General features: G+C 48.7%; 1 protein-coding gene across 1 annotated transcript; it reads left to right on the top strand.

The window, feature by feature from the left end:
- The first annotated feature begins 1,440 nt into the window (after nucleotides 1-1,440).
- On the top strand, nucleotides 1,441-23,894 carry CNR2 (cannabinoid receptor 2). Its single transcript, XM_081308801.1, has 2 exons — nucleotides 1,441-1,518; nucleotides 21,670-23,894. The coding sequence occupies exon 2, from the start codon at nucleotides 21,714-21,716 to the stop codon at nucleotides 22,755-22,757; it is 1,044 nt and encodes a 347-aa protein (XP_081164927.1). The 5' UTR covers nucleotides 1,441-1,518; nucleotides 21,670-21,713; the 3' UTR covers nucleotides 22,758-23,894.
- Nucleotides 23,895-27,229: the final 3,335 nt, after the last annotated feature.

Below are 27,229 nucleotides of genomic sequence, written 5' to 3' on the forward strand. Positions count from 1 at the left end.
AGATCTCATCCCACTCGTTCTGGTGTCTCCACTCTGCCGCTTCTACAGAAGTCAGATGGGGGCTGCAGGAGGACCCTAGTCCCTGTCTCCCAGTCTTCTTTGTTCTCTCTTGGCACACCAGGGCTCTCTATCCCATTCCTCAATTCCTTGCTCTTGGTAGAGGCACAAGAGCTGAGGCTTTCATAATGCACTCCCCCACGGGGAGTTAATTTATTGAATTAAAAGTGCCCCCAGCACTAGGTTTGCACCAAAGGGGCCAAGGCTAGGTGTGGAGCAGGGCTTCTCAACCTTGGCATAGTAACATTTTGAGCTGGGTGAGTCCTGACTGTATCAGGGTTCCCTGCACACTGAAGGATATTTAGCAGCATTTTTGGTCTCTGCCCACTAGACAGCAGTAGAACCCCTGCCCCCCTACCAAAAATGTCTCGGAGCATGGCTAAATGCTCTGGGTAGAGGTGCCAAGTAACTTTCAATTTCAGATAAACAAGGAAGAACTTTTCCTTTGGGGTTTTTGTTTTTGTTTTTGGTACTGGGGATTGAATCCAGGGATGCTTAACCACTAAGCCACATTCCCAGCCCTTTTTATTTTGAGACAGGGTCTTGCACTCATTTAGGGCCTTGTTAAATTGCTGAGGCTGGCTTTGACCTTGTGATCCTCCTGCCCCAGCCTCCTGAGCCCCTCGGATTACAGGTGTGCACCACTGAGCCTGGCGAAATTTGTTTTTCATTTGATCGCATAGTGTTTTGTTTTTGGTTTGGGGCACTGGGGATTGAATTTAGGGCCTCACACATACTAAGTGTGTGCTATACCACTGAGCAACGCCTCCCAACCCCTCACATAGCATTTTTAAAAGATTTGACTTTGTATCTGATTGTTCTAAAATTAAATTTGAAATATCTGGCAGTTGGGTACTTCCAGGGGAAGGAGCGGAGGTACCTGCTCACTTAGGTACCTGTAGTCCACTATTGCCCACAGTCCCCACCACTCCCTCTTGTTCCCTGCCGGTACCCATCTCCCATTTATGGTATCTGCCTGGCCTCTGTAGGCATTTGCACTTCTAAGCTCTGGCCTCACAGGGAGGAGGTCCTGGAGTGAAAGGAATGTCCTTTGGGGTGAATTAGGTAAGGCTGGCCCATTATCCCCATTTTGCAGATGAAGAAACTGAGCTCTGGCAGGCTAAGTGAATTGCTCAGTGTCGTGACTTCCAGGCCAGATCAGAACCCAAGTCCTTCAACTCCACAGCGTGGGCACAGAGTGGGCACAGGCCCCACCCCGTCCAGAGTTCCTTGTGAAAAAGAACTCAACTACTGGGGCAAGAGCATTGTGGCACCAGGGACCCAGAGGGGAAGTGGTAACAGGGACGGAAGGACCTCCTCACACTCACTCATCTGTGACAAGTGCAAATGCAAGAAGAACCTGGCTGAGGGCAGCAGCTCAACGGGACCTCCGGACAGGACCCTGGACCAGGACTTGGGGGTGAACAAAAACCAGCTCCCAGGGTCCAGCCACCAGCAAACGTGAGTTTTTAGCTGGTCTATTTTAGACATCTTTCTCATCCCAGAAAGCCTGTGTTCTTGCCTTGCCCACTCCCTCCAGAATCAGAAGCAGCTGGGTGGGCCTGTCTGGGACAGGGGGTGAGGTCACCTCAGGATACCTACAGGGTTGGTGGGTCCTCTTCAGACAAAATCAAGAGTCAGCATGGACTTTTGTCTCACCAGACCCTCACCTACAGCTATATGGCGTGCTGGGCATGCCTCTGAGGGCCTGTCGTGGTTGGATTCATTTGATCCTCATGATTGTCCATGGTGAGCACTGTCTCTCTTGCCCACTCTGCAGAGCAGGGCTGCCACTCACCCAAAGTCACACAGGCATCAAATAAGAGCATCAGCACACGTGATGTGATCCCAACTACTTGGAGGCTGAGGCAGGAGAATTTCGAGCTTGAGGCCAGCCTGAGCAACTTAGTGAGATCCTGTCTCAAAATAAAAAGGGCTGGGGGGCTGGGGATGTGGCTCAGTGGTAGAGGGCTGGCCTAGCACATGTGAGGCACTGGGTTCAATCCTCAGCACCACATAAAAATAAATAAATAGAATAAAAAGTTATTATTAAAAAAAAAAAAAGGACTGGGGATATGACTCAGTGGTAGAGCACCCGGGTTCAATTCCCAGTACCCCCCCCAAAAAAAAAGGGTACTGATGAGTGCACCTTGGGGCCAGGGTCATGATTGAATCCTGACCTCGCCACCAGTGACTATGGTCTCAGGCAAGTCACTCTGCTACTGTCCCACTCAGTTTCCTCTTCTGTGAAAGATGGAACTGAGAACTTCCCTCCCAGGCAGGACGTGGGGCACAGTTAAGTGATGGTGGCGGTGGGATGGGTACCTGTGCTGGACTCGGTGATGGCTGGAGTGGAGATTTTGACCTCACCCCATCTGCCCTTGCTGTGGATTAGGGGTGAGGATAAGATGAAGCCACCTTTCCCTAGAAGGGGTGGCAGGTAGATACCTTGAGGGCACGAAGCCCAGGACTGAGGCAGCACAGGGGCTGAGGAGGAGCTCAGGGAGCCCGGGGAGAGGGCCTGGTCCCAGCTCTGTAACCATTTCATGGCTCAAGGGAGGTGGCCTCCTCACCTGCCCCAAGCCACAGGTTCGGTCTTTGCCAGTGAGCTGTCCCTTTTCCCTTTGGCCAGTCAAAGTGGGCGAGATGGCAGCTGGCCTCAGCCGAGCTGAGCCTCTCGCACCAGCACCAGCCTCTCTTCTCTCCTCCTTTCTTACTCTTGCTCTGGGCCCTCAATGGACATCAAACCTTTTATTTATTCCAATGGAATCATGTTCAGTGGGAGACTTCATCCTACTGGGCTAATGGGAAACTGAGCCTGGGTCTATGCTGGACCTCCTTCTGCCCAGCCCCAGCATCAAATGCGGACCCTTGGTGGATGCCCATTGTCCTCCTGGGCTTGATCCCCTTGAGTCTGGCTATGCCCACTTCCCAGGCTCGCTGGGGTCCCCCATTATTTGCCAAGACTTGAGACTACCTTGCTTTGTGCTTGACCTTGGAGCTGTGTCACCCAGCAGCTCCTCCTGGAAGACGAGGTCTCCTTCTCTCTCCAGGGAGCAGAGCCTGGTCCCCAACACTCAAGGGGCCCTGGCCAGTGCTCCCTCCCTGGTCTCAGGGCAATCTCTCCTTTCTTTTTGGTCGCTCTTCTCTCCCTGCCCCCTGGCACGCTGGCTTGGCCCTCCCCCTGAGCTCGGTCTCATGAAGGACAGGAAGAGGGTTATTTTTCAAATAGCTTCTGCTTTCACCTCAACACCTATAAAAATGCCCCGAGACTAGAGATACAAAGGGCACTCTTTGAACGGAGGGAGACAGCCCTATCTCACAGATAAGGGAAGCCAGCCTCAGCAGCTGCAGTGACTTGGCCAGTGTCACATGGACAGAGAAGAGAGGAGCCAGTGTGAATGGAGACCAGCTCCTGGAGTCCAGGGCTTGTGTCATCAACCACTGGGTCACTCCAAGACCCCAAACGCCCTCCCCAGTTAAGTCGGGTGACCTCGGGCAGGTCACATCACATTCTGAACCTCAGAGACTCCAACTCTAGAGTGAATCTCTAGGAGGAGGGCTTGTTTTCTTCTTTCCTGATTATGGATGCTGGGTCTCACGGGGTCTTCCCCGCAGCCCGTCCCTTGCAAGGCGAGAAGCTCACAGGGGCTTCAGCCTCATCCAGGGCCACACAGCTGGTGGGTGGTCTGGATCCAGAGCCCTGCTGCACCATGGTGAGAACACCTGGCAGGTGCTAAAGGTGCCATTCAGGTTCAAGGACAGTCACTGTCTTTCCTGTCCCTTCAGACACTACAGCACTGACATCCCGAGACCCTGAGCTGGGGGTGGGAGGGAGCCTAGCCTAGGAATGTGACTGGTCCTCCTCCCAGCACTGGACAGTCTCATCCCCAGGCACCGTGCGGTCTGCTCCATGCCAGGCCCCGAGGCTCTGGTCATTTGACTGGAAGATCCCATGTTTCCACCGTCCGGCTGCCTGTGCTCAGGGACGACTGGCATTCTCTTATCTCATCCTCACCCAGGACCTACCAGGGCATTTCCTTCTGCCCCAGACGTAAACAGGGGAGTGTAGGACTAGCCAGAGGGACTTTTTTTTGCCAAGACCAAAGAGCTAGGGCACACAGTGAGAGGCCTGGCACAGCAGGGCACGGAGCCCCCACCTCGGCCCTGGGGCTAACCCAGGAGTGGCCTACCAAGATCAGGGTCCCGGCGTCTGCCAGCAGAGCCCAGAAGGGGCAAAAACACTTCCTTTTCCCTCCATATCCTGGGGAGAAAAAGGCGCCACAAGTACCCTGTCCCTACCCCATGCAGTGAAGACCTCAAATGCGAGAGAAAGTGACGGGGCGGATCTGTGGGGCGGAGGAGAGCAGGAGGAGCCTCGAGGTGGTGCTGGAGCTGGGGGAGCGGAGGCTGCTGGGATCCCACACAAACAGGGAGGAGTGACTTCACGGTGGGTGTCCTGCGAGCTTTGTGGCTTCTCCTCTCCCCTCCTCTCCTTCCCGCTTGCTCCCACTGCAGGGGAGGCCTGGGGTAGTCTATTTGCCCAGTGTACCAGAGACAACCCCCCACACACCAAAATTGCTGCTCTTAGTGGCTCCCCTGTCTCCCTCGGGGTTGTGGCCACCCCATAGTTCCTCTTGGAGAACCGCAGCTGCATATGTGGTGTTGCCTCTGGTGGGATGCACTTAGTCTGTCCTCTGTGCTTCCCTGTGGGTGGGTTTGGGTCCTGGGCAACCTGATAGGGCTGGAGGCCGGGTGGGGGTGGGGGAGGTGGGATCACACCCTTGCTGAGAACCAGGAATGTTTCAGGAAAACTAGCGCCTGAGAAATGGCCACCAAAGGGGGGAGGAGCTAAGAGATCAAAGAAAGAGGTGGACAGATCCAGGACTGCCGGAGTGCAACTCATTAAGGACTCATTAAGCCTGGCTTGGGCGTCAGCAAGGCAAACGTCAACTAAGAAACAATCCAGGGGGCAGTGACCAGCACAAAACGCTCGGCTGGCTGTCTTCACAACTTCGTTCGTCCTAGAGGGTTTGGGATGGGTGCCAAGGTTACCTGGCGGACAAAATGGCAAATGCAACCAAGATGGTTGTAGTCATGTCAAGATGGATCCCTACAAGGGAGGCACAGGAAGCTGCCTCCCAATCTCTCAGTCCTCCCTCCCATGTGGCCAATGTTAATGCCCACTGGACAGATGGGGCCACTCGGCTCAGAAAAAACAGGCAATGATGGACCTCAGAGGAGCCCAAATCTCTTTCCCACCACAGAGAGATGCTCCATAAGGTGTATATCATTTGAAGCCCACGGCACCTGTTGCCAATGCCTAAAAAAAATTAGTGAATCATTATTTTAATATTTAAACATGTGGGGCGGGGGGGGGGTGTAGCTCAGTGGTAAAGTGCTTGCTTAGCCTGGGACAGGCCTGCCATCAAAAGGTGAAAAAAAAAAAAAAAAGAAAGATATTTTGTCAATGTGAAAGCTTACTCACAAAAGCCACAGTTAAAGGTGACCAAACAAATCATTGCCTCATGACTCAACCAGAGGCTAATGATTTGCACACCCCCCCCCCCACAGTGGCTTTGGTTTAGTTTGACCTCCCATTGTTTTTATTCTTGGTTGTTTAGCTTACACCCTTAATGAGCCAATGATTAAAGGCAGGAAGCATAAGAAGCATAGGAACTCTGAGGTTGAGAATTCCAGGAAATGAGAGGGAAGATGGCGATTCCTTTGGAAATTCGCCTCAAGAGTCATGAGTCGCATTTCTCTGATCATATCATATCCCTGGTATCCGGACATATCAGGGAAATTCTAGTACTTCGTGCAATTTTCAGGATTGATCTATATTTTCTTTTCTTTTTTTTTTAAAGAGAGAGGAGAGAGAGAATTTTTAATATTTATTTTTTCGTTTTCGGCGGACACAACATCTTTGTTGGTATGTGGTGCTGAGGATCAAACCAGGGCCACACGCATGCCAGGCGAGCGCTACCGCTTGAGCCACATCCCCAGCCCTTGATCTATATTTTCAAGGCACACACAGAGGTGCTCACAATTAGGGACCAAAGGCCGACTTTTATCTCTCCCTGTAACAACATAAAATTCTTTTTCAAAAGGTATAAATTAACTTTTTCAGCAACAGATACAAAAACATTTTTTTGTCAAACCCTCGGGTCATGAAGGAGGCCTCTCTCCTGAGTTATATTTCAGTCCACCGTAGTATACGTTTAGTCCCAAATAAAATGTCACCTTACAGTTTGTCGAGCAGCCCTGTATTTTCTTCTGTCAAGAGTTTAAGTTAAACCTAACGCATGTGAATCTGTAAAATGCAGAGAGGCCAAACTTTGGCTTCATAGGGCATGTATATAATTTTAAGATTTAAAACAATTGCTAAGGAACCAGAAAGGAAATGCACTCATAGACACTATCATAACAGCATATCCCTTGATGGCTATTAATGGAAGTGCCAGCCAGGGACGGTGCTCTGCATTTTCTTTTTTTTTTTTTTAATATTTATTTTTTAGTTCTCGGCGGACACAACATCTTTGTTGGTATGTGGTGCTGAGGATCGAACCCGGGCCGCACGCATGCCAGGCGAGCGTGCTACCGCTTGAGCCACATCCCCAGCCCCTCTGCATTTTCTATTTCTGCATTTCCGTTCCACTTAATCCTCATGACAGCCCTGAGCAGAGGTACTTTTTATGCCCATTTTGCAGATGAGGATACTGAGGCTCAAGGAGGCAAAGCCATTGGTCCAAGAGACCACAGCAGTAGTAATAAAGGGCAGAATTAGAACTCACAACTGTGCTCCGAGCTGCCGCTTAAACCCCTTTTCTACTTCTTTCTTTCTTATTCTTAGTTGATGCTCAGCTATGAACCATAGAACAGGAGGAGGAACAGCAAATTGAGATACAGGTGTTTCAGAAAAACTAGATCCTGGTGTAGAGAGCCAGTCAGAGAAGGCCAAAGGGGCCATGAGATGGAGGAAAGAAGTGGACAGGTCCAGGATGGCCCACAGTGCAGTTTATTAGGGACTTCCAGACAGACATGTGTCTTGGGTGCCAGCAAGATAGGATCCCTGCACCCCAAGGCAGAAGAAAGAGGTTTATATTCTAAGCCTGACGATGGTGGGCCACAGCTCTCTGGAATGGACCTGGCCTTTCTCAAAAGTTATCAACAGGTTCAATATCCATTAAAAAACAGCATAGGTGTGAATGGCCAGCACAGAACACTCAGTTGACTCTCTTTTGTTTTGGTTTCAGGGTGTGTGTGTGTGTGTGTGTGTGTGTTTTAATGGTGCTGGGGTTGTGTTCTACCATTGAGCTACCTCCCCAGCCAACAGCTAAGTAGTTTAACAGCTTTGTTTGTCCTATAGGGTTTGGGATGTGTGCCAGGGTCACCTGACAGACAAAATGGCATTTCAGCCAAGATGGCTGTAGTCATGTCAAGCGGAGCCCCATACCGGGCCACCTTGCAAGGTAGTAAGACAGCTGGGTCTGATCCCAAATCCCAGGCCAGAGATTGTCACAGGCTCCTTCTTCATGGTCCCAAGAACCAAAATCCAAACAGATCCACAAGTGCACATTAATTCTGTGATGAAGGGGCAGGTGGAACATGCAGGAGGACTGACTCTCATCCAGATGCCTTGCTCCTCTTCCCAAGGTGTGAGCACCCACTCGAGGATTAATTCACCCATCAACCTCTGTCCAGCGACCTGGAGCATCCTTGCTGCCCCGTCATCACCACTCCTAGATCTTAGCTACCCAGAGCCCAGCGAACCAGCCCCTCCACTGATCCTGATTCCTCACTAGGTGGAGAACGGAAGGTGATAGACAAGCCCTCCCTGTCTTGCAGTGAAGATTTTGAGCTAGTGCACAGTGAACACTCATCCAGCTGCTACTAGGTCATTGTCACCAGGCTGTTTCAGGGTGAGTCTCTCTCCAGGGCTCTGCACATGGCTTCCCCACTGTCCACTTCTGTGGGGGGAGCCAGCCTGACTTACAACCTCCCCCTCCCCCTGCAACCCTACAACAAAGCAGGATCATGACTGAGGTGGGGATCTGGCCAAGCCAGGAGGAGGCAGATCAGCCTGGAGGGAAACCACAGGCCACTAAGAAAGGCCACCGCTGGGCTGGGGCTGGGGCTCAGCGGTAGAGCGCTCGCCCAGCTAATGTGAGGTGCTGGGTTCAAACCTCAGCACCACATAAAAATAAAGAAATAAAATAAAGGTATTGTGTCCAACTACAACTAAAAAAGATTTTTAAAAACTTTGAGCATTCTTTTTTTTTTTTTCCTGGTGCTGGGAATTGAGCCTGGAGTGTGCTAAGCCTGCACTCAGGCATTTTTAAAATGCATACTTTTACTCATAAACTATCTGTGCTCAGTCCTCTTTTGTCAACTTTGATAAACGTATCATAACATCACCTGGTACTCCAGAGAGATAATTATCATTTATCAATTACAAGTAAAATTTTTAAAAAAATTAAAGAATATATAATATAGATTTGAACAGGAGAGAAGAGAGACAAAGTGTGTCATAAGCATGTTGCAGAGGTACCTGTCACAGAGGAAACTCCTGCGCACAGCGGCAGACTCAATTTCTTCTTATACTTTAACCACAACAAGAGTTGAACGCAGGGCTGGGGATGTGGCTCAAGCGGTAGCGCGCTCGCCTGGCATGCGTGCGGCCCGGGTTCGATCCTCAGCACCACATACCAACAAAGATGTTGTGTCCGCCGAGAACTAAAAAATAAATATTTTTTAAAATTCTCTCTCTTTCACTCTTAAAAAAAAAGAGTTGAACACAGAAGCAGAATCCAGCTGCCTTCTCCTAAGCCAGGCAAGAAAGAGATTCAGAGTTATTTTCTATTAATGTATTTTTCAAAAAAAAAATGTTATTTCTATTAACAGAAATAGGCTTGTTAAATGTAATTTTTTTTCACTATCAATACTTATTGGGTGCCTATCATGTGCAAGGCACTATGCTAAGTGCTGGGGGAGAATCAAAGATAAATCCAATAGCCTGTCCTCAAAGGGCTTACCATCTCGTATGGGAGCCTATAGCCTCTGGAGGAGGTAACTTAGTGTGCTTAACTGCCTCCCTCGACCCCACCCCTCCGGACTGTCTACACTTGGTTCCTTCCTTTTACTTTTAGTTCAGCAGCTTCACATAAGAAGCATAAATCTGGAAGGTTTTTAAAATGCATACTTTTACTCATAAACAAAATTCATTTTCCTTAGAAAAAAATGCTGAATATTTATTGCGATTATGAAAATCCTCAAACATATACTTTTATAGGTCTTTTTTCCTTGTGAATCTGTAGTTTTGAAGTACACCATTTTCCAAATCGCATGAAGACATGCAACAACTTTTTAAAATAAATCTTTTAAACCACTGGCCGTGGCGTGTAAATGTACACAGGCTCTCTGCTAAAACCAAGGAACGCTTTTGAAATGGTTAGACGTTATGTTTATAATCAAAGTTCACAGCTCAAGAGGTTTTTCCCCCATAAATCCATTACAAGTCAATGCAAAGTAGTATAAAATAACACCCCCATTAATTTATACATCCCAACTCCAAAGCTTTTAATTGGCTGGCCAGATCCACCAAATAACAGGAAAGGAAATTCAAAATAATCCATTTCCTATTATACCCTTAGGACTTTTGAAAGCTTTTTGTTATTTTCCTTTCAACATAGAGAAACTAAATGTAATCAAGTATGGAAATAAAACACGCTGATTTAGCCAGTTTGTCTAGGTTAAACTGCTAAAGGATGCATGCTACGTTTTAAAATTAAACCCATTTCTGACTGTAATTACTTTAAATAAGTATGCATTAATTATTTTCTTTGCTCAGAATAATCTCTGAGCTCAGACATTTCTGGTCTGAGCTCAGAGATTATTAGGTTGTATAAGTCTGAAGCCTTGTGTCTTTGTAGAAGCTTGATGAGACCTCTTTAAAACACTGAGGCCAAGGATATGGTTATCAAACTGAACACAAGTCAAACTTTTTAAAAGTAGAATTATGGCAAACTTATAAAGCTGTGCACACCCAAAAGACGAGTTCCTGAGACGCAGGTTCCTTCTTCCCATGCTGGAGTATTCTCAATCCTGAGCAGTTTCCCTTAGTCGAGTAAAAATGAAAAACTCCATCCACATTATGCTGGTGGGGTCTATTTCTCTCCCCCACCAAACTCCCAAAAAGGGGGCTTGTCAAATAAACAAACTATAACTCAATTCCAATATTGATCTCTGCTAGAGTAAGAGATCCACTCACTCTAAAGGTCTAATGCTATTAAACCAGAACTGATGTCTGGTTAATAGTTAAAGGTATTTTTAAATCACCCATTTGATTTTACAATACTGATAGGCGTAACCCACATCAAAAGCACTGTAGCATCTGGGGAATTTTAAGATGGCAAAGGAGGCTGAGGCCACAGTGGGGGTTCCAGGCAATGATGCCCTCCTCTTCTCGGCCAGCTCCTCTGCTGTGGCTGACCACATCACCTCCAGACTAGCAGGACCTTCTGAGAGCTCATCAAAAAGCCCCTCCTAGAGGCACACCTGAAATTCCAGCAACCCCGGAGGCTGAGGCGGGAGGATGACAAGTTTGAGGCCAGCCTTAGCAACTTAGCAAGACCCAATTTCAAAAGGAAAAATAAAAAAGCACTGGAGAAGTCGCTCCGTGGTAGATTGAACTCAGGGGCCCTCGGCCACCAAGCCATACCCCCAGCACCATTTTGTATTTTATTTAGAGACAGGGCCTCCCTGGGTGGTTCAGCGCCTCACCCTCCCTCAGTGGTGGAGCACCCGCGGAGTCTATTTCCAGTACTGGAAAGAAAGAAATCCCGCCCTGGTGAGAAGGGACTGCTGCTCAGCCATCAGCTGCTGTTCCTCACAGGAGTGGAACTGAAGTCAGATGTGTTCTTGACCCAGGGCTCCTGTCACGACGACGGGCAGGTGGTGGCTGCTGACTGCGCCCCAGCTGGTCACCGCCAGGCTTCCACAGAAACAGGATCCTCTTCCTCTGCCTTCCCAGCCTTCCCTGCCACCTCTCCTTTCCCTCTTTGACCCTCCCCCTCCCAGCCCAAGAGCACAACAGAGATGACCTGTCACTTTCACTCATTATCAACTAGCAAACAGCTTGGGGACCCGGAGGGGAAACCTGTAAGGAGCATGCCTTTTATAAAAGATGTCTGGAGCCGTCGCTGAGGAGGGCTCCCTGCGCCCACCCCTGTGGAAAGCATGGCACTGTCTCGATTAATCCTTGTGCCTCGCCACCACCAAGGCGGCAAGTACTGTCTCTCGGCTGTTCCCATTTTGCAGATGAGGAAACTGAGGGAAAGAGGTGAAAAAAGTGAGCGACTTTACCCGAGGGTACAAAGCTAATGATACGTGTCGGAACCACGACTCCAAGGCCCGACAGCCCAGGCAGATCCTCAAGGTCAGGACTCTATTCGGCTGACGGGGACAGGACTAAGGTCTAGGGAGGCATGAGGGAGCAAAACTGGTTAAAAGAAGAAAGAGTCAAAAAAGAGAAGAGGGATGTGATCTTCCCCTGGGAGTAAAGACAACACATGTCTGCGTCCACTGTCTGGGCCCCTTGCCTGCCTCTGCACCTTGGGTGATGACCAGGTCAGACTGCCGCTTGCTGTGGGTGTCTGGGTAAATGACTTTCCCCCTCTGAACCCCTCTGCCTGAGGAAAGGTGCTTGGTTCACTGGACAGCTGGGGTGTAAATGATCAAGTGTGATATAGTCGCAGGCTCCATCAGGCTGTTCTCTGAAAAGGAAGTTGCAGAAGCACAAAAGATAGCAGAAAGAGGAAGAAGATGTTTGAAAAGTGTCAAAACCATCCTGTGGGCAGATCTTGAACTAGTGAGTCAATTCATCAACGTCTGTCTGGAGACAGAGAGGGGAGAATAGAGAAAAAGAATCACAGGAAGGGATCCTGGGGCTTCGGAGGAATTAAGCCCAATGATACCAGCGAGTTTCTCCATATCTTTTTCGTGTGTGTGTTGGGGGCGGTACCAGGGGTTGAACTCGGGCATTGACCACCGAGCCACATCCCCAGCCCTGTTTTGTATTTTATTTAGAGACAGAGTCTCACTGAGTTGCTTAGCGCCTCGCTTTTGCTGAAGCTGGTTTTGAACTTGCGATCCTCCTGCCTCGGCCTCCCCTAGCCGCTGGGATTACAGGCATCCACTACTGCTCTGGGCATAAGTTTCTTTATATTTCTAGGCCCCAACTTTCCCATCTATAAAATATGGAAAATAATAATAAGACCTATTTACAGGGTTGTTTTGAGGCTTACAGGAGGCAGTACATAGACAGAGCTAATTCAATGCCCAGGACCCATCACCATAACCCTCCTGTCCTCCTTTTGGATGGCAGTGTGGGAACAAGACAGGGTAAAGGGCTTCTCCACGGAGCCACCAGCGCCAGAGCCCAGGCTCCAACTGTGAGCCCCTGATTCCTCCTGTGGGCTCACACATTCTCTCCAATTCAACCAGACAGCCCCGAACTGCTCAATCATTTTAATGATTATTTAAGCTGCACGGCAAGAATGCAGGTGAAGCCAGATGCAGGGGCGCAGGCTTGGGGTAGGAGGATCATGAGTTCGAGAGGAGGCACGAGGAGAAATACTACTGTAGAACTTTGTGCAGATTAATGCTAGAAGATCACTAAACTCACAGCAGTGTGCCTGGTGACAGTAGGAGCTTAATGAAGAGCAGGAAATGCTCACTAGAGTTACTGCACAGGATTCTGTGCTCAAGTCATTCTGGAACGAGGCAGATAGAAAGACCCCCACTTACTCCCGACTGACGCCCTGTCACCATAGAGGCCAAACCATCAACATTTGGAAACCAATTTGACCTGCGACAATAAGCCATCAGTAACAGATCAAGGTGACCTCTGGACGTGCTACTCAGCAGCCCTGGATGCAGTCTGTGGACAGCCCAGGAAGGGTGTCTGGGGCTTCCTTCCACCTTTTTCCTTTAGGTAGTGCTAGGGACTGAACTCGGGGCCTCAAGCATGCCAGGCAAGCACTCTCCCACTGAGCTACATCCCTGGCCCCTGCATTTCATCTTCTAGTCCCCTGTGTTCTTGGTTGCCCTTGATCACAGTTACAATAATTTTTTTCTGGGGTTTGGGGTTGTAGGCTGTGGTCCTTGACCCACATTTCATCCATTTTTATATCTATGTCTGTATCTGTTTCAAAAGCCACCTACCTCCTCAGGCTGCAGATGTGGCTCATGGTAGAGCACTTGCCTGGCATGCACACAGGCCATGGTTTTGACTCAGGAGGCTGAGGTTGGAGGATCGAGAGTTTGAGGCCAGCCTCAGCAATTTAGTGAGGCTCTGTCTCAAAGTAAGATAAAAAAGGCTGAGGATGGAGCTCAGTGTTAGTGTGCTCACCTAGCATGCCTGAGGCTCTGGGTGGATCCCCGGCATTGCGAAACAAACACAGAACTTCCCTGAAAAATCCTGCCATTTTCCTACCAGGCCTTGGTTCATTTATTCATTTGATAAATCAATTTAAAAGTATTTAAGTGCTTGCTTTTCCCAGTATTGCTGCTGGCTCAGGTGTTGGAAATCCCAGAAGGAGTTTATTAAAGGGATTGATTAGGAAAGCCAGCCCTGGGGCAGCTCCTCAGCTCTGGATTCAGGTTCTGTATTTGGCTCTTCATTAATACCCTCTGGGACTTATGTCACTGAAGAGATCTCAAGTTCCTTCTCCCCACGATGCTCTCTCCCTTCCTCTGCCGGATCCACCTGAAGAGTGACTGTCCTTGTGGTCTGTCCCCAAGGCCAAAGGAGTCTGGACAGCTGCTGACCTTCAAGGTCACGTCCTGCTTTAGAGCTCTGCTGAAGGAGGACTCCTGAGCCACAGCTGCCGTGGGCACGGGGTCCAGGAGTGGTAGCTCGGGGGCCATCTAGTCACCTCACCTGGCTGGGCTGAGTTCTGCGGGCACACGGCTGCTTTGCTCTGGCCCCTCCTCAAAAGACCTCCACCAAGTCAGTGGAGGACACCCATAATCCCATGGGCTTGGGAGGCTGAGGCAGGAGGATCACAAGTTCAAAGCCAGCCTCAGCAGCTTAGCAAAGCCCTAAGCAACTCATTGAGACCCCGTTTCAAAATAAGAAACAAAGAGGGTTGGGGATGTGGCTCAGTGGTTAAGTGTCCTTGGGTTCAATCCCTGGTGCTAAAAAAAAAAAAAAAAAGTCCTCCAAGAATCACATACCCCTCTCTCCCAAAAAGATGCTGCCTAGCACAATGTTAGGGGTATGTGACAACTTCACTTCCAGACCCAAATTGAAAGTTCAAGATCAGAACCTCATTGTCCAGAAAGCAAGGTGCAGAATGGACACAAATAATACAAAGTGGACAGAGATCCAGTGGGTAGGACTCCACAAGCTTTGGCCAGCCGTGGGAGAAACCAGGGAAAGCTTCCTGGAGGAGGCAGGGGGCACTTGTTTTGTTTTGTTTTTGTGGTGGGGGGGAAGGGAACCAGGGCCTCGTGCATACCACCACTAAGCCATAATCCGCAGATGAAATGTGGGTCAAGGACCACAGCCTATAACCCCAAACCCCAGAAAAAAATTATTGTAACTGTGATCAAGGGCAACCAAGAACCAGGGGACTAGAAGATGAAATGTGGGGGCCAGGGATGTAGCTCAGTGGGAGAGTGCTTGCCTGGCATGCTTGAGGCCCCGAGTTCAGTCCCTAGCACTACCTAAAGGAAAAAGGTGGAAGGGAGCCCCAGACACCCTTCCTGGGCTGTCCACAGACTGCATCCAGGGCTGCTGAGTAGCACGTCCAGAGGTCACCTTGATCTGTTACTGATGGCTTATTGTCGCAGGTCAAATTGGTTTCCAAATGTTGATGGTTTGGCCTCTATGGTGACAGGGCGTCAGTCGGGAGTAAGTGGGGGTCTTTCTATCTGCCTCGTTCCAGAATGACTTGAGCACAGAATCCTGTGCAGTAACTCTAGTGAGCATTTCCTGCTCTTCATTAAGCTCCTACTGTCACCAGGCACACTGCTGTGAGTTTAGTGATCTTCTAGCATTAATCTGCACAAAGTTCTACAGTAGTATTTCTCCCCATTTACAGGTGATGAAACAGAGCCTCAGAGAAATGCAGTAACTTGCCCAAGGTCACACAGAGAAATGCAGTAACTTGCCCAAGGTCACACAGCCCATTCATTGCAGAACCAAATTTGAGTCCAGGAATGTCTTGTTTCAAAGTTCATGACATTGGGATTCAACATGCTGAATTTCTAGGTGAAGACCCTAGGAGTCAGCCCCCTTAACCCACCTGAGAAAAGAGAGGCTCGGAGTGTAGAAGGGACCTGCCCAAAACCACTCAGTGACAGAGCAGTGATCAGAACCCAGGAAGAGGAGACTGGCTAGAACACATGCTCAGTGTGCCACGGGCCCTGGGTTCCGTCCCCAGCACCAAAACCAAACCAAAACCCAAACCAACCCCCTCACCCCCACCCCCCGCCCCGTGAGGCTGGTGCATGGAACCTCAGCTTCCCACGGCAGGGTGGGGGTTCCAGGAGGACTTGACACACAGTCTGCAGCTGCCACCTTCTTTCACTTCACGTTTTCACTTCAGGTCAGAAAACCCCCAGGCACACCTTCTCCTGAGCGTTTCCCAGGCCTCAAGCCTCCCAAGCCCAGCTCCCAAGGCTCGGCCTGCAGGAGCCTGGTCCAGGCTGCAGCCCCCAGAGGGCAGGCCCAGCCTAGACGCCCCCCTGGGGAAGGAGCGCAGGTGGTTCCTGGCCTTTGACTTTTTGTTAGTGGAGAACACACTCAGTCGGTTCTCTTTTAATCTCACATCTGTACAGCACTGGATCACAAAATGTTTTTGCATACATCATGGCTCTTTTTATCAGGTGTGTCTCAGGAGGTGGGGGAGCTGAAGCGCCAAACCTTGGTTCTTGTGTCCTGATGAAAGAAAATTTAAAGTTCAGCAAGACACTGGGCGTGGTGGCGCACGCCTGAGATCCCAGGAGGCTGAGACAGGAGGATCGTGAGTTCAAAGCCAGCCTCAGCAAAAGCAAAGTACTAAGCAACTCAGTGAGAGTTGCTAAATCAAATAAGATATAAAAATAGGGCCTGGGGATGTGGCTCAATGGGTGAGGGACCCTGGGTTCAATCTCCAGTACCACACCTCCCCCCCCACCCCCGCAAAAAAAAGTCTAGTAGGAGTATTTTATCATGAGTGAAAGTAAAGTAGTCTCCAGCAAAGGGCTCTCTCAAGAGCGAGAGTGGGTGGTCTGAGCAGAGAACAGCAGAGGAAACCGTTCTGCTTCCAAAATTATTACTGTTTGACGTTTAGCAGGAGAACTGAGGACCACCTGCCGCAGCCTTACCAATCGGGCGTTCGACTCCTCCTTCACATGGGGCAGTGCAGTAGTAGCCATCCTATTTAGGGGGGTTTCATCTGCAAGTCAACCCCATTTTTTTGTACCAGGGATTGAACCCAGGGATGCTGAACCAGGGAGCCATATCCTCAGCTCTTTTTATCTTTTATTTTGACAGAGGGTCTTGCTAAGTCACTTAGGGCCTTGCTAAGTTCCTGAGGCTGGCTTTGAACTTGAATCTTCCTGCCTCAGCCTCCTGAGCCACTGGGGTGAAAGGCATTCACCACGGCACCAGGCTCAACCCCATGTTAATGTGGGTATCCGGGTCAGTGACTGGACAGTTTGCCTTAGTGCACCTGTGTTACTAAAAAATTTTCTCTTCTGAAATACATTGAGAAACCTTGACCATAACTCCTAGCTGTACAGTGACCTCAGTAGACCCTGCCAGGAATTAGCCCACTGATCTTTCCTTTTTTACGTACTTCTTAACTGGCTCTCTTTGTGTCCACCTGTTTATTCTCAGGATTAGTCCACCCATTGTTCTGTGTTACCTGGTTGTTCATGAAAGGCAATTCATGTGACCTGCTACGTTAGGGTCCCCCGTTGCTGCTCATTCCTAGCTGCTTCCTAACAAGTTTCATCTTGAAACTGCCCTAACCTGCACTGACAAAAAGTACAAATCCTTGTCCTTAAGGAAAAAAAAAAAAAGCACAGATGTGTCATACACTTGGGGAGGATCATCAGTACCCCATCAGAGCCCACCCCTGGTGGGGTTACAAATCATCAGTCAGCCCCAGTGACCTTGGAGGAGGCAGGTATCGCCATTGCCACTTCATTGATGAGAAAAGAGGCTCAGAAAGCTGCAGGGATTTGCACAAGTGTGGTGGAGGTGGGACTGGCACAGTCACCCCATTCAGCAGGCGCTGGGCATCCAGACCCCCGTCCTTGCCTAGAGGCAGCTCCATCTAGAAGCCAGATGTTGTGACTCCAGAATTTCTATCTGCCCAAAGGGCCAGTGGACAGGGAGCTGGGTTTCCTGTCACCCTGGGGGTCCTGCTGTTGCTAGATGCTGTCTTCTAAGGCCCTCCATCCGAATGCCTGCGGTTCCTGCCCTTTCCCACTCTGGACAGTAGCCACAGGTTGCCAGCCACACTGGGACTGAGCAAGGCACAGATGCCAGCCACTGCCACCCCCCCAGCGTCTCTCTTCCAGGCTGGGCTTCTGGGGGTGGGGTGGGAGGTAAACCATTCCCGGGGTGGAGGGGGCAGTTTTTCAAGGAAAAGAAGAGAGTCCCTGTTGAGAGCCACGAGGTGCAGGGGGCTTCTCGAATCTCTGTCCCCTGAGGTGGCGGCCCAGGACATGGAGCTGAGGAAGCTTGCACCACTTGGGCACTGTCTGTCACTCACTGTAGCCAGGTGGAGAGCTCAGCTAGCGCTGCTTTCTGACCTTGACCACACTCTGTCAAGAGCATCTATCTCAGGGAAACGCCCCTTTCCAGCCTCCCTGGGTCGGGACACCTCTGTTCCTGCGGCACAAGAGTCAGGAGGTGTGAGTCCAATTCTAGCTTTGCCACTGATTTGTTGGGTGACCTTGGGCAAATCACATCCCACCGTTCTCTGTTCGCTCCATGATAAGTTGATGGTGATGGATGAAATGAGGTTTTCAGTCTGTTCCTTGGAGCCTGACAGTTCCACAGATGAACCTGAGCTCCCAACATAGTGGCCTGTTTTATAAATAGGGGTCCTACAATTTTCAGAGTGTTTGCTCCCTTAAAAATCTGAAAAACTACTGAATAATAGACTTTTTTTTTTAAGTGCTGGTGATGGAACCTAGGTCTTGTGCATACTGAGCAAGTTCTCCAACCACTGAGCCACGTCCCCAGCCCCCAACATAATTGCTCTTTTAAAACAAATTTATTAGTACATTATAGTGATGCAGAGTGGGGTTCATTTTGAAATACTAATATATACATGCCCCACCCGCCTGTGAATCTTCTATCATAGGTAGATGAAATTAGATTATGGATAGAAAAAAATATTCTGTATGGAATTTGTATGGGATCAGCCAGGGATACAGACACACAGAGAAAGCTTCAATTGTAGGGTTTTATTTCAAGAGAGGAGATACAGTACTAAGGTCTGGTAATTTCCCCTGGTCATGAGTATAGTATTTTTTTTCAGGAATTTCTTCTTTGTAGAAGATAAAAATCAGTAATCATTTAGTTTATTATCTCTCTCTCTCTCTCTCTCTCTCTCTCTCTGAGCCTTTGTGGAACATTCTAGATGCAAACCATAAAAAGAGTTTAAGGTCCCGGATGTTTTTCTGGTTTTTCTGCATACCTTTCTTTTAATAGACGATGGGGTCAGGAGCTAAAGTCTTGGTTTTTTTGTCTTATGTACCTGTGGTGGTCCCTGACCATACATACTGGAAGGACAGAGTAAGGTTGGGAGTTGTGCATGTGACTGAGGGCTTGGGAGAGTCCTCACTGGGCAGGACTTGAGCCCAAATGGAAGGTCAAGAAGGAAGGTGAGGGCTGGGGGTGTGGCTCCGTGGTGGAGCACTTGCCTAGCATGTGTGAGGCCCTGGGTTTCATCCTCAGCACCACATAAAGATAAATAAAGGTATTGTGTCCATCTACAACTAAAAAAAAAAAAAATTAAAGAAGGAGGAGGAGGAGGAGGAGGAGGAGGAGGAAGGTGAGCCAGGAAAAGAATCTTGGGGAAAAGATCTGGAGGCCAGAAAGCAAATCTCCTGGGGAACTGGAGTCACCTCCTGGAGCCGGGCTGAGGTGAGGAAGAAAACCTCTACCTGGCTGGCTGCAGGCAGCAGGCACACTGCCCACGATGACACGACAGGAGTCCCATGTCACTTGGATTTTTCCAGTAACTACACACACAAAAAAAAATACAGGGCTGGGGATACCACTCAGTGGTAGAGCAAGTGCCTGGCATGTACAAGGCCTTGGGCTCACCCCCTGGAAGTTCAAGGCCAGCCTGAGCAAAAACTGTCTCAAAATTAAAAATAATGAATAATAATATTAATAATAATAATAATAGGCTAGGAATGTAGCTCAGTGATAGAGCACCCCTGGGTTCAATTCCTAGTATTGCCAAAAAGAAAGGAAGGAAGGAAGGAAGGAAGGAAGGAAGGAAGGAAGGAAGGAAGGAAGGAAGGAAGGAAGGAAGGAAGGAAAGCAGCAGCCAACAAGGCTCAAGCTGAGTGACCAAGACAAATATGGTTAAGGAGGTCAGAGAGGTAAGGACCAGAACACACAGTCCTATCAGGTCACTGTCAGGACTAAGACTTTAGCTGTGAATGACATGGGGAACTCAGTAGCGTTTGGGGCAGAGGAGCAACATGATCTGACGTGTTTAGAAGGATCGCTCAGGTTGATGTATTGAAAATCAAACCAGAAATGGGCCTGGAGGAAAGCAGGGAGCCCGGGTGGGAAGGGATGATGCCTGATTCCCAGCCCCACCCCGCCATGCTGGGGATCTTCCCCCAGGCCCGGCTCATGCTAGGCAGGCACTCCATCACTGAGCTACATGGCTAGCCCTCACTTACAGAAATGTTATTTCATTCTTTTTCAAATCTACCCACAGCAGGCACAGTGACATGCACCTATAGTCTTGCCTCTGGGAGGCTGAGGCAGGAGGAGCTTGAGCTCAGAAATTCAAGGCCAGGAGGACAACTGAGCAAGACCTCATCTCAAAAAAATAGGCTGGGCGTGGTGCACACCTGTAATTTCAACTACTCAGGAGGCCGAGGATCACAAGTTCAGAGGCAGCCTGGGCAATGTGATGAGTCCCTGTCCCAAAATGAAAAATAAAGAGGGGTTGAGGATGTAGCCTAGCATGTGTGAGGTCCTGGATTCAATCCACAGTACCATAATAAATAAATAAAATGGGGGCTGGGATGTGGCTCAAGTGGTAGTGCACTCACCTGGCATGTGTGAGGCACTGGGTTCGATCCTCAGCACCACATAAAAATAAATAAGTAAAATAAAGGTATTGTGTTCAACTACAACTAAATAAATAAATAAATAAATAAATAAATAATTTTTTAAAATGTCTACCCAGACAGTCTCTTATTCTATGCTCATGTTTTTAATTATTGCTAATTATCCCAAACACATTTTTGTAAGTTTTACCTAATAATTATACTTTACAAAGCTCTTGGAAGGGTAATTCTGTTATCTGACATTCCTGCTAATGCTTGCTGTTGCTTTCACACATTGTGAAATTTTATATGTCGAGCCCAAATTCCACAGGCCTTTTTATGTAGTAATTTTGTGCAAGCTGCGTAAGCATATCTCTCTATAAAAATGTTTAGCTTGCTTTCTAATTATATCTATGGTGTCTCAGACAATATTTACATGTCCTGAGTTTTTTCTTCAATATCACAAACTTTTCTATTAAAAAAGATTCATTGTCTAACATTCAAATTTAACTGAATTTTTTTTGTGTGTGTGTGTACTAGGGATTGAATCCAGTGGTGCCTTATCACTCAGCTCAATCTCTAGTCCTTATCATTTTTTTAAAAAATATTTTAGTTTAGTTGGACACAATACCTTTATTTAATTTATTTATTTTTATGTGGTGATGAGGATCGAACCCAGGGCCCCGCACGTGATAAGCGAGTGCTCTACTGCTGAGCCACAACCCCAGCTCCAGTCCTTATTATTTTTTATTTTGAGACATGGTCTCACTAAATTGCTGAGGCTGGCCTCAAATTTGCAATATCCCTGCCTCAGTCTCCCAAGTAGCTGGGATTATAGATGTGTGTCACCACAACCAGCTTCATTGGATTTCTATATTTTATCTTATATAAAATATTTTATCTTCTATAGCTTATCTTCCCACCACTTGGGGTAAAAATAGTCTTATTTCCCTTCCCCAAACTGTTGTTAAAACTTCAGCACTTTACCAAAACTGGCACACACACACACTGGAAACCCCCTTACATCATCTCCAGAATCCATTTCTTTGGGGTTTTGCTTTCCTCTTGGTTGTTGCCTCCGGGGGATTCCCCTTGCTTTCAAAAGGAAGTGTTCAGATGAGGGTTTTCTATCTGTCGCCTTCCGTGGTCCTGGCTGGCTGTCCATTTGAATGGACAAAGGGCGACATATACAGCCACAGTGGAAGCTGATTTTTCAACAGGGGTTGCATCCGCACAGGTCAAAGTTGGACTGGAGTCAGTCGGATGATTGCACTGACTGAAAAGTTCTCTCTTTCCCTTGTCCTGCAGCGGAGCCCTCTGGACCAGCCAGTGGTCGTGCAAGGGCCCCCACCATGGAGTTCTGCCTGGAGACCGAGGCAGTCAATGGCTCAAAGAATGACTTGAATTTCAACCCCATGAAGGATTACATGGTCCTCAGCCGTCCTCAGCAGGTGGCGATTGCCGTGCTGTGCACCCTGCTGAGCCTGCTAAGTGCCCTGGAGAACCTGATGGTGCTTTATCTGATTCTGTCCTCCCGCCGACTCCGCAGGAAGCCCTCATACCTGTTCATTGGCAGCTTGGCTATAGCTGACTTCCTGGCCAGTGTGATCTTCGCCTGCAACTTTATCAATTTCCACGTCTTCCACAGCGTGGATTCCAAGGCCATCTTCCTGCTGAAGATTGGTAGTGTGACCCTGACCTTCACCGCCTCAGTGGGCAGCCTGCTGCTGACCGCCATTGACCGCTACCTCTGTCTGCGCTACCCACCTGCATACAAAGCTCTACTCACCCATGGGAGGGCCCTGGTAACCCTGGGCATCATGTGGGTCTTGTCAGCGTTGGTCTCCTACCTGCCTCTCATGGGGTGGACCTGCTGTCCCAGTCCCTGCTCTCAGCTTATCCCGTTGGTCCCCGACAACTATATCCTGGGCTGGCTCCTGGTGGTTGCCATTCTCTTCTCCGGCATTATCTACACCTACGGGCACGTCCTCTGGAAGGCCTATCAGCATACAGTCAACTTGGCCGAGCACCAGGACAGACAGCTGCCAGGGATGATCCGCATGAGGCTGGACGTGAGGTTGGCCAAGACCCTGGGGCTGCTGCTGGCTGTGTTGGTCATTTGCTGGTTCCCGGTACTGGCCCTCCTAGCCCACAGCCTGGTGGCCCCGCTGAGTGACCAGGTCAAGAAGGTCTTTGCCTTCTGCTCCTTGCTGTGCCTGGTCAACTCCATGGTCGACCCTGTCATCTACGCCCTGCGGAGTCGGGAGATCCGCTCTTCGGCCCACCATAGCCTGGCCCGCTGGAAGGACTACCTGAGAGGCCGCGGTCCTGAAGGAAAGGAAGAAGCCCCCAAGTCCTCCATCACCGAGACAGAGGCTGACATGAAAATCACCTAAGGACCCCAGCTCAGAGGTCCATTCTCCTCAGATTGCTGAGGAGGCCTCTTCCCATTTTTAACCCAAGTCAGAAATCATTTTGTTCCCTGGATGAATGAGCGCAGTCCTGGCCTTCTCGGCCTTTGTAAACCAGCCTCAGGACTTGGAACTGACCCCTTTGTGCTGAGGAGTGCTGGGACTGGTTCCTGGAGGGTGGCCTGGCTGTGTCCACCTGCACAAGTCTGGGGCTTTGTGAAGAGTGACAAAGGCATCAAAGGCACAGGGCCCAGGACAGGCTCACTTCATGTCGGGTCAGGAAAACCCTCCCAACAAGTGGCTTAGTGCCTGCATCCCCCCAGAGACCACAGAAAGAGGGAGCATCTGGCTCGGCTGGCTCAGAGGAAATGCGAGGAAGACTGTGTGTCCCGGGACCTTGGCTATCAGATGGGATGGCCAGCCAGGGCTCGTGTCTGACTGATCCTCCTTTGTTCTAGAAGCATGAAAGCCCCTCCATCAGGTCACCCTTTCCCACTGAGGCCCAAGAAGTTGTGAGTTGATGAGGATCAAGGGAGTTGACCCACTTCTTGCAGAGACAAATGACAAGACTTCAGTTCAGGGCATCCTGTTAGGGTAAAGGCCCTCCCTGAGGCCCTGACATCCTTGCTCATGCCATGATTACCCCCAGATCCCTGGGAGGAGATGGGCGGTACTGGAGACACAGATACTTCCAAAAGTCATACTGAGCCACGACATCCACTTGGTGGTGCTATGAGGAGCAAGCAGTGTTCCAGGGTAACCCAGCTGCAGGGAAAAGGAAGCTATTCACAGGTTCTCTAAGTCCCAGAGTGTTCTCAGTCCCCACTCAATGCAGCCCCTTTGCCTGCACCAGACACCTAGAATGCCCAGCAAGTATGAGGGGGCAAGGCTGACTTTCCAGTCTATGAACCGCAGCAAGAACTGACCCAGGCTTAGGAGGGTCTGCAGGGACCATACTTTACGTGTCTGTGAGGCTGGGTTCCCAGCAGACAGGCGTCAGACAGGAGGCAAGAGGAATTGTTGGCGGCATGAAGGATACAAAGGAATTCAGGCGCAGTCATTTGGGACCACAGATGCAATAAAAGAAAATATATTGACTAACCGTGTTTCCATTTAATTATCCAAGACAACATGTTCCCCGTCCACTCTCTGTCCCATCCATCTTGTGAACAAGTGCTGGGCTCCGTGCTTGGGAGAGGAAATCCAGCCACGAGACTCCACCCCAGGTCTCATGGGGCTTGTGTTCCATGTCTGCATAAGAAGAAAGTCAGCAAAAAAAAAAAAAAAAAAAAAAAAAAAAGACAGGAGGTACAATACAGGAAATCAGCAAGGGACAGGGGTTGATGAAGGCGACTTCAAGTAGGCTAGACCTACTGTGTGTACAGGCCATGACTATGTCCCAGGCCCTGGGGTAAGTGCTTTGAGATGCCTCGGTTCATTTAGTCTGCATAATAATCTGACAAACAGGGCCTAGTGGCCTCAAAAAGGCAGTCACTTGTCTGAGGTCACACTGCTAACAAATGTAATTGTGCCTTGGTGTCCAAGGGGGAAATTGATTCCAGGGCCTCCTCCCCTCCCTGCAGATGCCAATGTCCTTGGATGCCCAAAGCCCTTATATAAGAGGGGTATTTGCACATAACCTGCGTGCATTCTCCCACATACTTGGTGTGTGTGTGAGTGGGGGGGGGGTATTGGGGATGGCTCAGCTTTACCACTGAGCCACATCCTCAGCCCTTTTTATCTTTTTTTTTTTTTTATTTTGAGACAAAGTCTCACTAAATTAGTGAGGTTCTTGCTTAATTGCTGAGGCTGGCCTACAATTGCACTCCTCCTGTCTCAGCCTCCCACATCACTGGGATTACAACAAGCATGTGCTACCACATCCGGCCAGATAAAATTTAAAAAAAAAAACTTTTTTTATTTTTTATTTTATAATCTGTGGTTTGTTGGATTCACACATGCGGAACCAGTGGTTAAGGACAGCTGATTTCCCAGAGCTGGGGTTTCCAGTCTGGTTCTGTTTACTCCAAAGCCTGCCTCCTTAAACATGACCTTCTCAGCTTAGTTCAGTCCAATTTGTCTTGACTACTGATCATTAGGCACGATGGTAGTTTTCTTTAACACCAGACCATTTCGACCCTAACTCAGCATTGTTTCTTAACATGTTTCATTCTGTACACCTGTATTAATTTCCTATAACAAATGTCCATGAACTGGGTGACTTTAAATAACAGAAATTTATCTCCTCCCAATTCTGGATGTCACAAGTCCAAAATCAGTAGGGCCATGATTCCTCCAGAATTGCAAGGGGAGGATTTTTCCTAGCCTCTTCTAACTTCCTATGGCTCCTAGTGTCTTTAAATTGTGGCAATCTCTGTCTCTTGTCTTCATATGATCTTTAAAAAAATTTTTTTTAGTTGTTGATAGACCTGTATTTTATTTGTTTATATGCAGTGCTGAGAATCGAACTCAGTGCCTCACACATACCAGGCAAGTGCGCTACTGCTGAGCCTCAGCCCCAGCCCCATTCGTATGGCCTTTTTATCCCTTGTCTCTTGGTGTCTAATCTAGCATGATAAGGTCACATTCACAGGCTCCATGTAGATGTGAAGTTTTGGGGAACACTATAGAATGTTCAACTCAGTACAACCACCAGGAACAAAGTCCACCCCTCTGGGCTGTGTTAATGACAATCACTAGCTTGTCTTCTCTGGAGCTGAGCTCTGTGCTTGCCTCTGTGTCCCCAGTGCTCAGGGAGAAGAGTCAGAGAGTCTTAAGGGACCTGGTCAACATCTGTAGAACTGAATTGTCTCTGAAAAGCTCCAACATGCATTCTGGAAAACCAAAATTTTATTTTCACTCACATTATGGCAAAGAAATGCCATGATTGTGTTTTTTCTGGTGCCAAAGACGGAGCCCATGGCCTTGTACATGCTAGACATGTGCGCTACCACTGAGCTGCATCCCCTGCAAATGACACAAAAATTTTAAGTGATTTCTTATGTTCACTATTGTGGCATGTCTCTCTTTTTCATTGGTGGCTTTCCCCCCTTATTTAGCAAAGAAAATGACCAAGTACGTGACAGAAAGTGGCGCTCAGTAATTTTTTTTTTTTTTTTGAGAGAGAATTTTAATATTTATTTTTTAGTTTTTGGCGGACACAACATCTTTGTTGGTATGTGGTGCTGAGGATCCAACCCGGGCTGCACGCATGCCATGTGAGCACGCTACCGCTTGGGCCACATCCCCAGCCCAGCACTCAGTAAATTTTTATGGAATGAATACAACTAGATTTTAGGAGTCATTCAATCAAGCGCACTTCCACACCATTTTCTTCTTTCCTTTTACCAAGTAGAGAAGCAGAGGTCGTGGGGGGAGAGAGACAGGAAAGAGGACCCTGGATATCCCTGAGAGTTGTCCTCTGTGCTTAGAGGAAGAAACAGAACCAGACAAGGGGACAAGTCTTGCCCAAGGAGACCAGCACAGTGCCCAGTGCAAGAACCCCAGGTTTTTGGTCATGCCCTTCTGCCTGCTCCCCCACAATGCCTCTCACCTGTCTCGGGTTGGCATTTTGGTTATGTGGGTAAGGACAAATGAAGGTCACAGTATTCCATTTTTTCTCCCCCAAGGCAAGTTCTGTATGTTAAAGGCCACAGGAAGGTGGGGGCTGTGGCTCAAGTGGTAGAGTGCTCCCCTGGCATGCGTGCGGCCCAGGTTCGATTCTCAGTGCTGCATAAAAATAAAATAAAGATATTGTGTCCACCTAAAACTAAAAAATTAATATTAAAAAACAAAAGGCCACAGGATGCTCTCATCACTAGATGTATGGGTTTTTTTTTTTTTTTAAGGTAATTGTGCTTACTCTTGTGACATAATTTCAACATAACCTTGCAGAGGAAGAACACAAAAAATAAAGAAAATACTACAGCCATTGTATTTCTGTTTTGCTCCCCAAATAAGGAAGTGCTTGGTTCTGTCAACACTGGCTCTGGCCCCTCCTCCGCAGGGGGACAGAGGCACAGATTCTACTTCCGAGAAGATCTGCATCCTGGTCCCACTCTTTTTTTTTTTAATTATTTTTTTTTTAAAGAGAGAGGGAGAGAGGGAGAGAATTTTTAATATTTATTTTTTAGTTTTCGGCGGACACAACATCTTTGTTGGTATGTGGTGCTGAGGATCGAACCCGGGCCGCACGCATGCCAGGCGAGCGCGCTACCACTTGAGCCACATCCCCAGCCCCTGGTCCCACTCTTGATCCCAATGAGCTGCCTGATCTTCTCCTCTCTAGGCCTCTGTTTCCCCCTCTGTAAAATGGGAAGAGTGTGGAAGGGATGATGGCGGGGATCTATAAAGTCCCTTAAGGCCAGCTCCGGCTTGCTGCTGTTCTCCTGCTGATCATGATGGGGGACTGACTGATGTTGTGGTGGGAATATGAGGTTAAAGGAATGAATCTATGA

Source organism: Spermophilus citellus, assembly GCF_964194105.1.
Source record: "Spermophilus citellus genome assembly, chromosome: 9".
In the NCBI taxonomy this organism is placed as follows: Eukaryota; Metazoa; Chordata; class Mammalia; order Rodentia; family Sciuridae; genus Spermophilus; species Spermophilus citellus.

What these genes read in the sequence shown, in the direction of transcription:
- CNR2 (XM_081308801.1), top strand. Translation starts at nt 21,714, where the DNA reads ATGGAGTTCTGCCTGGAGACCGAGGCAGTCAATGGCTCAAAGAATGAC.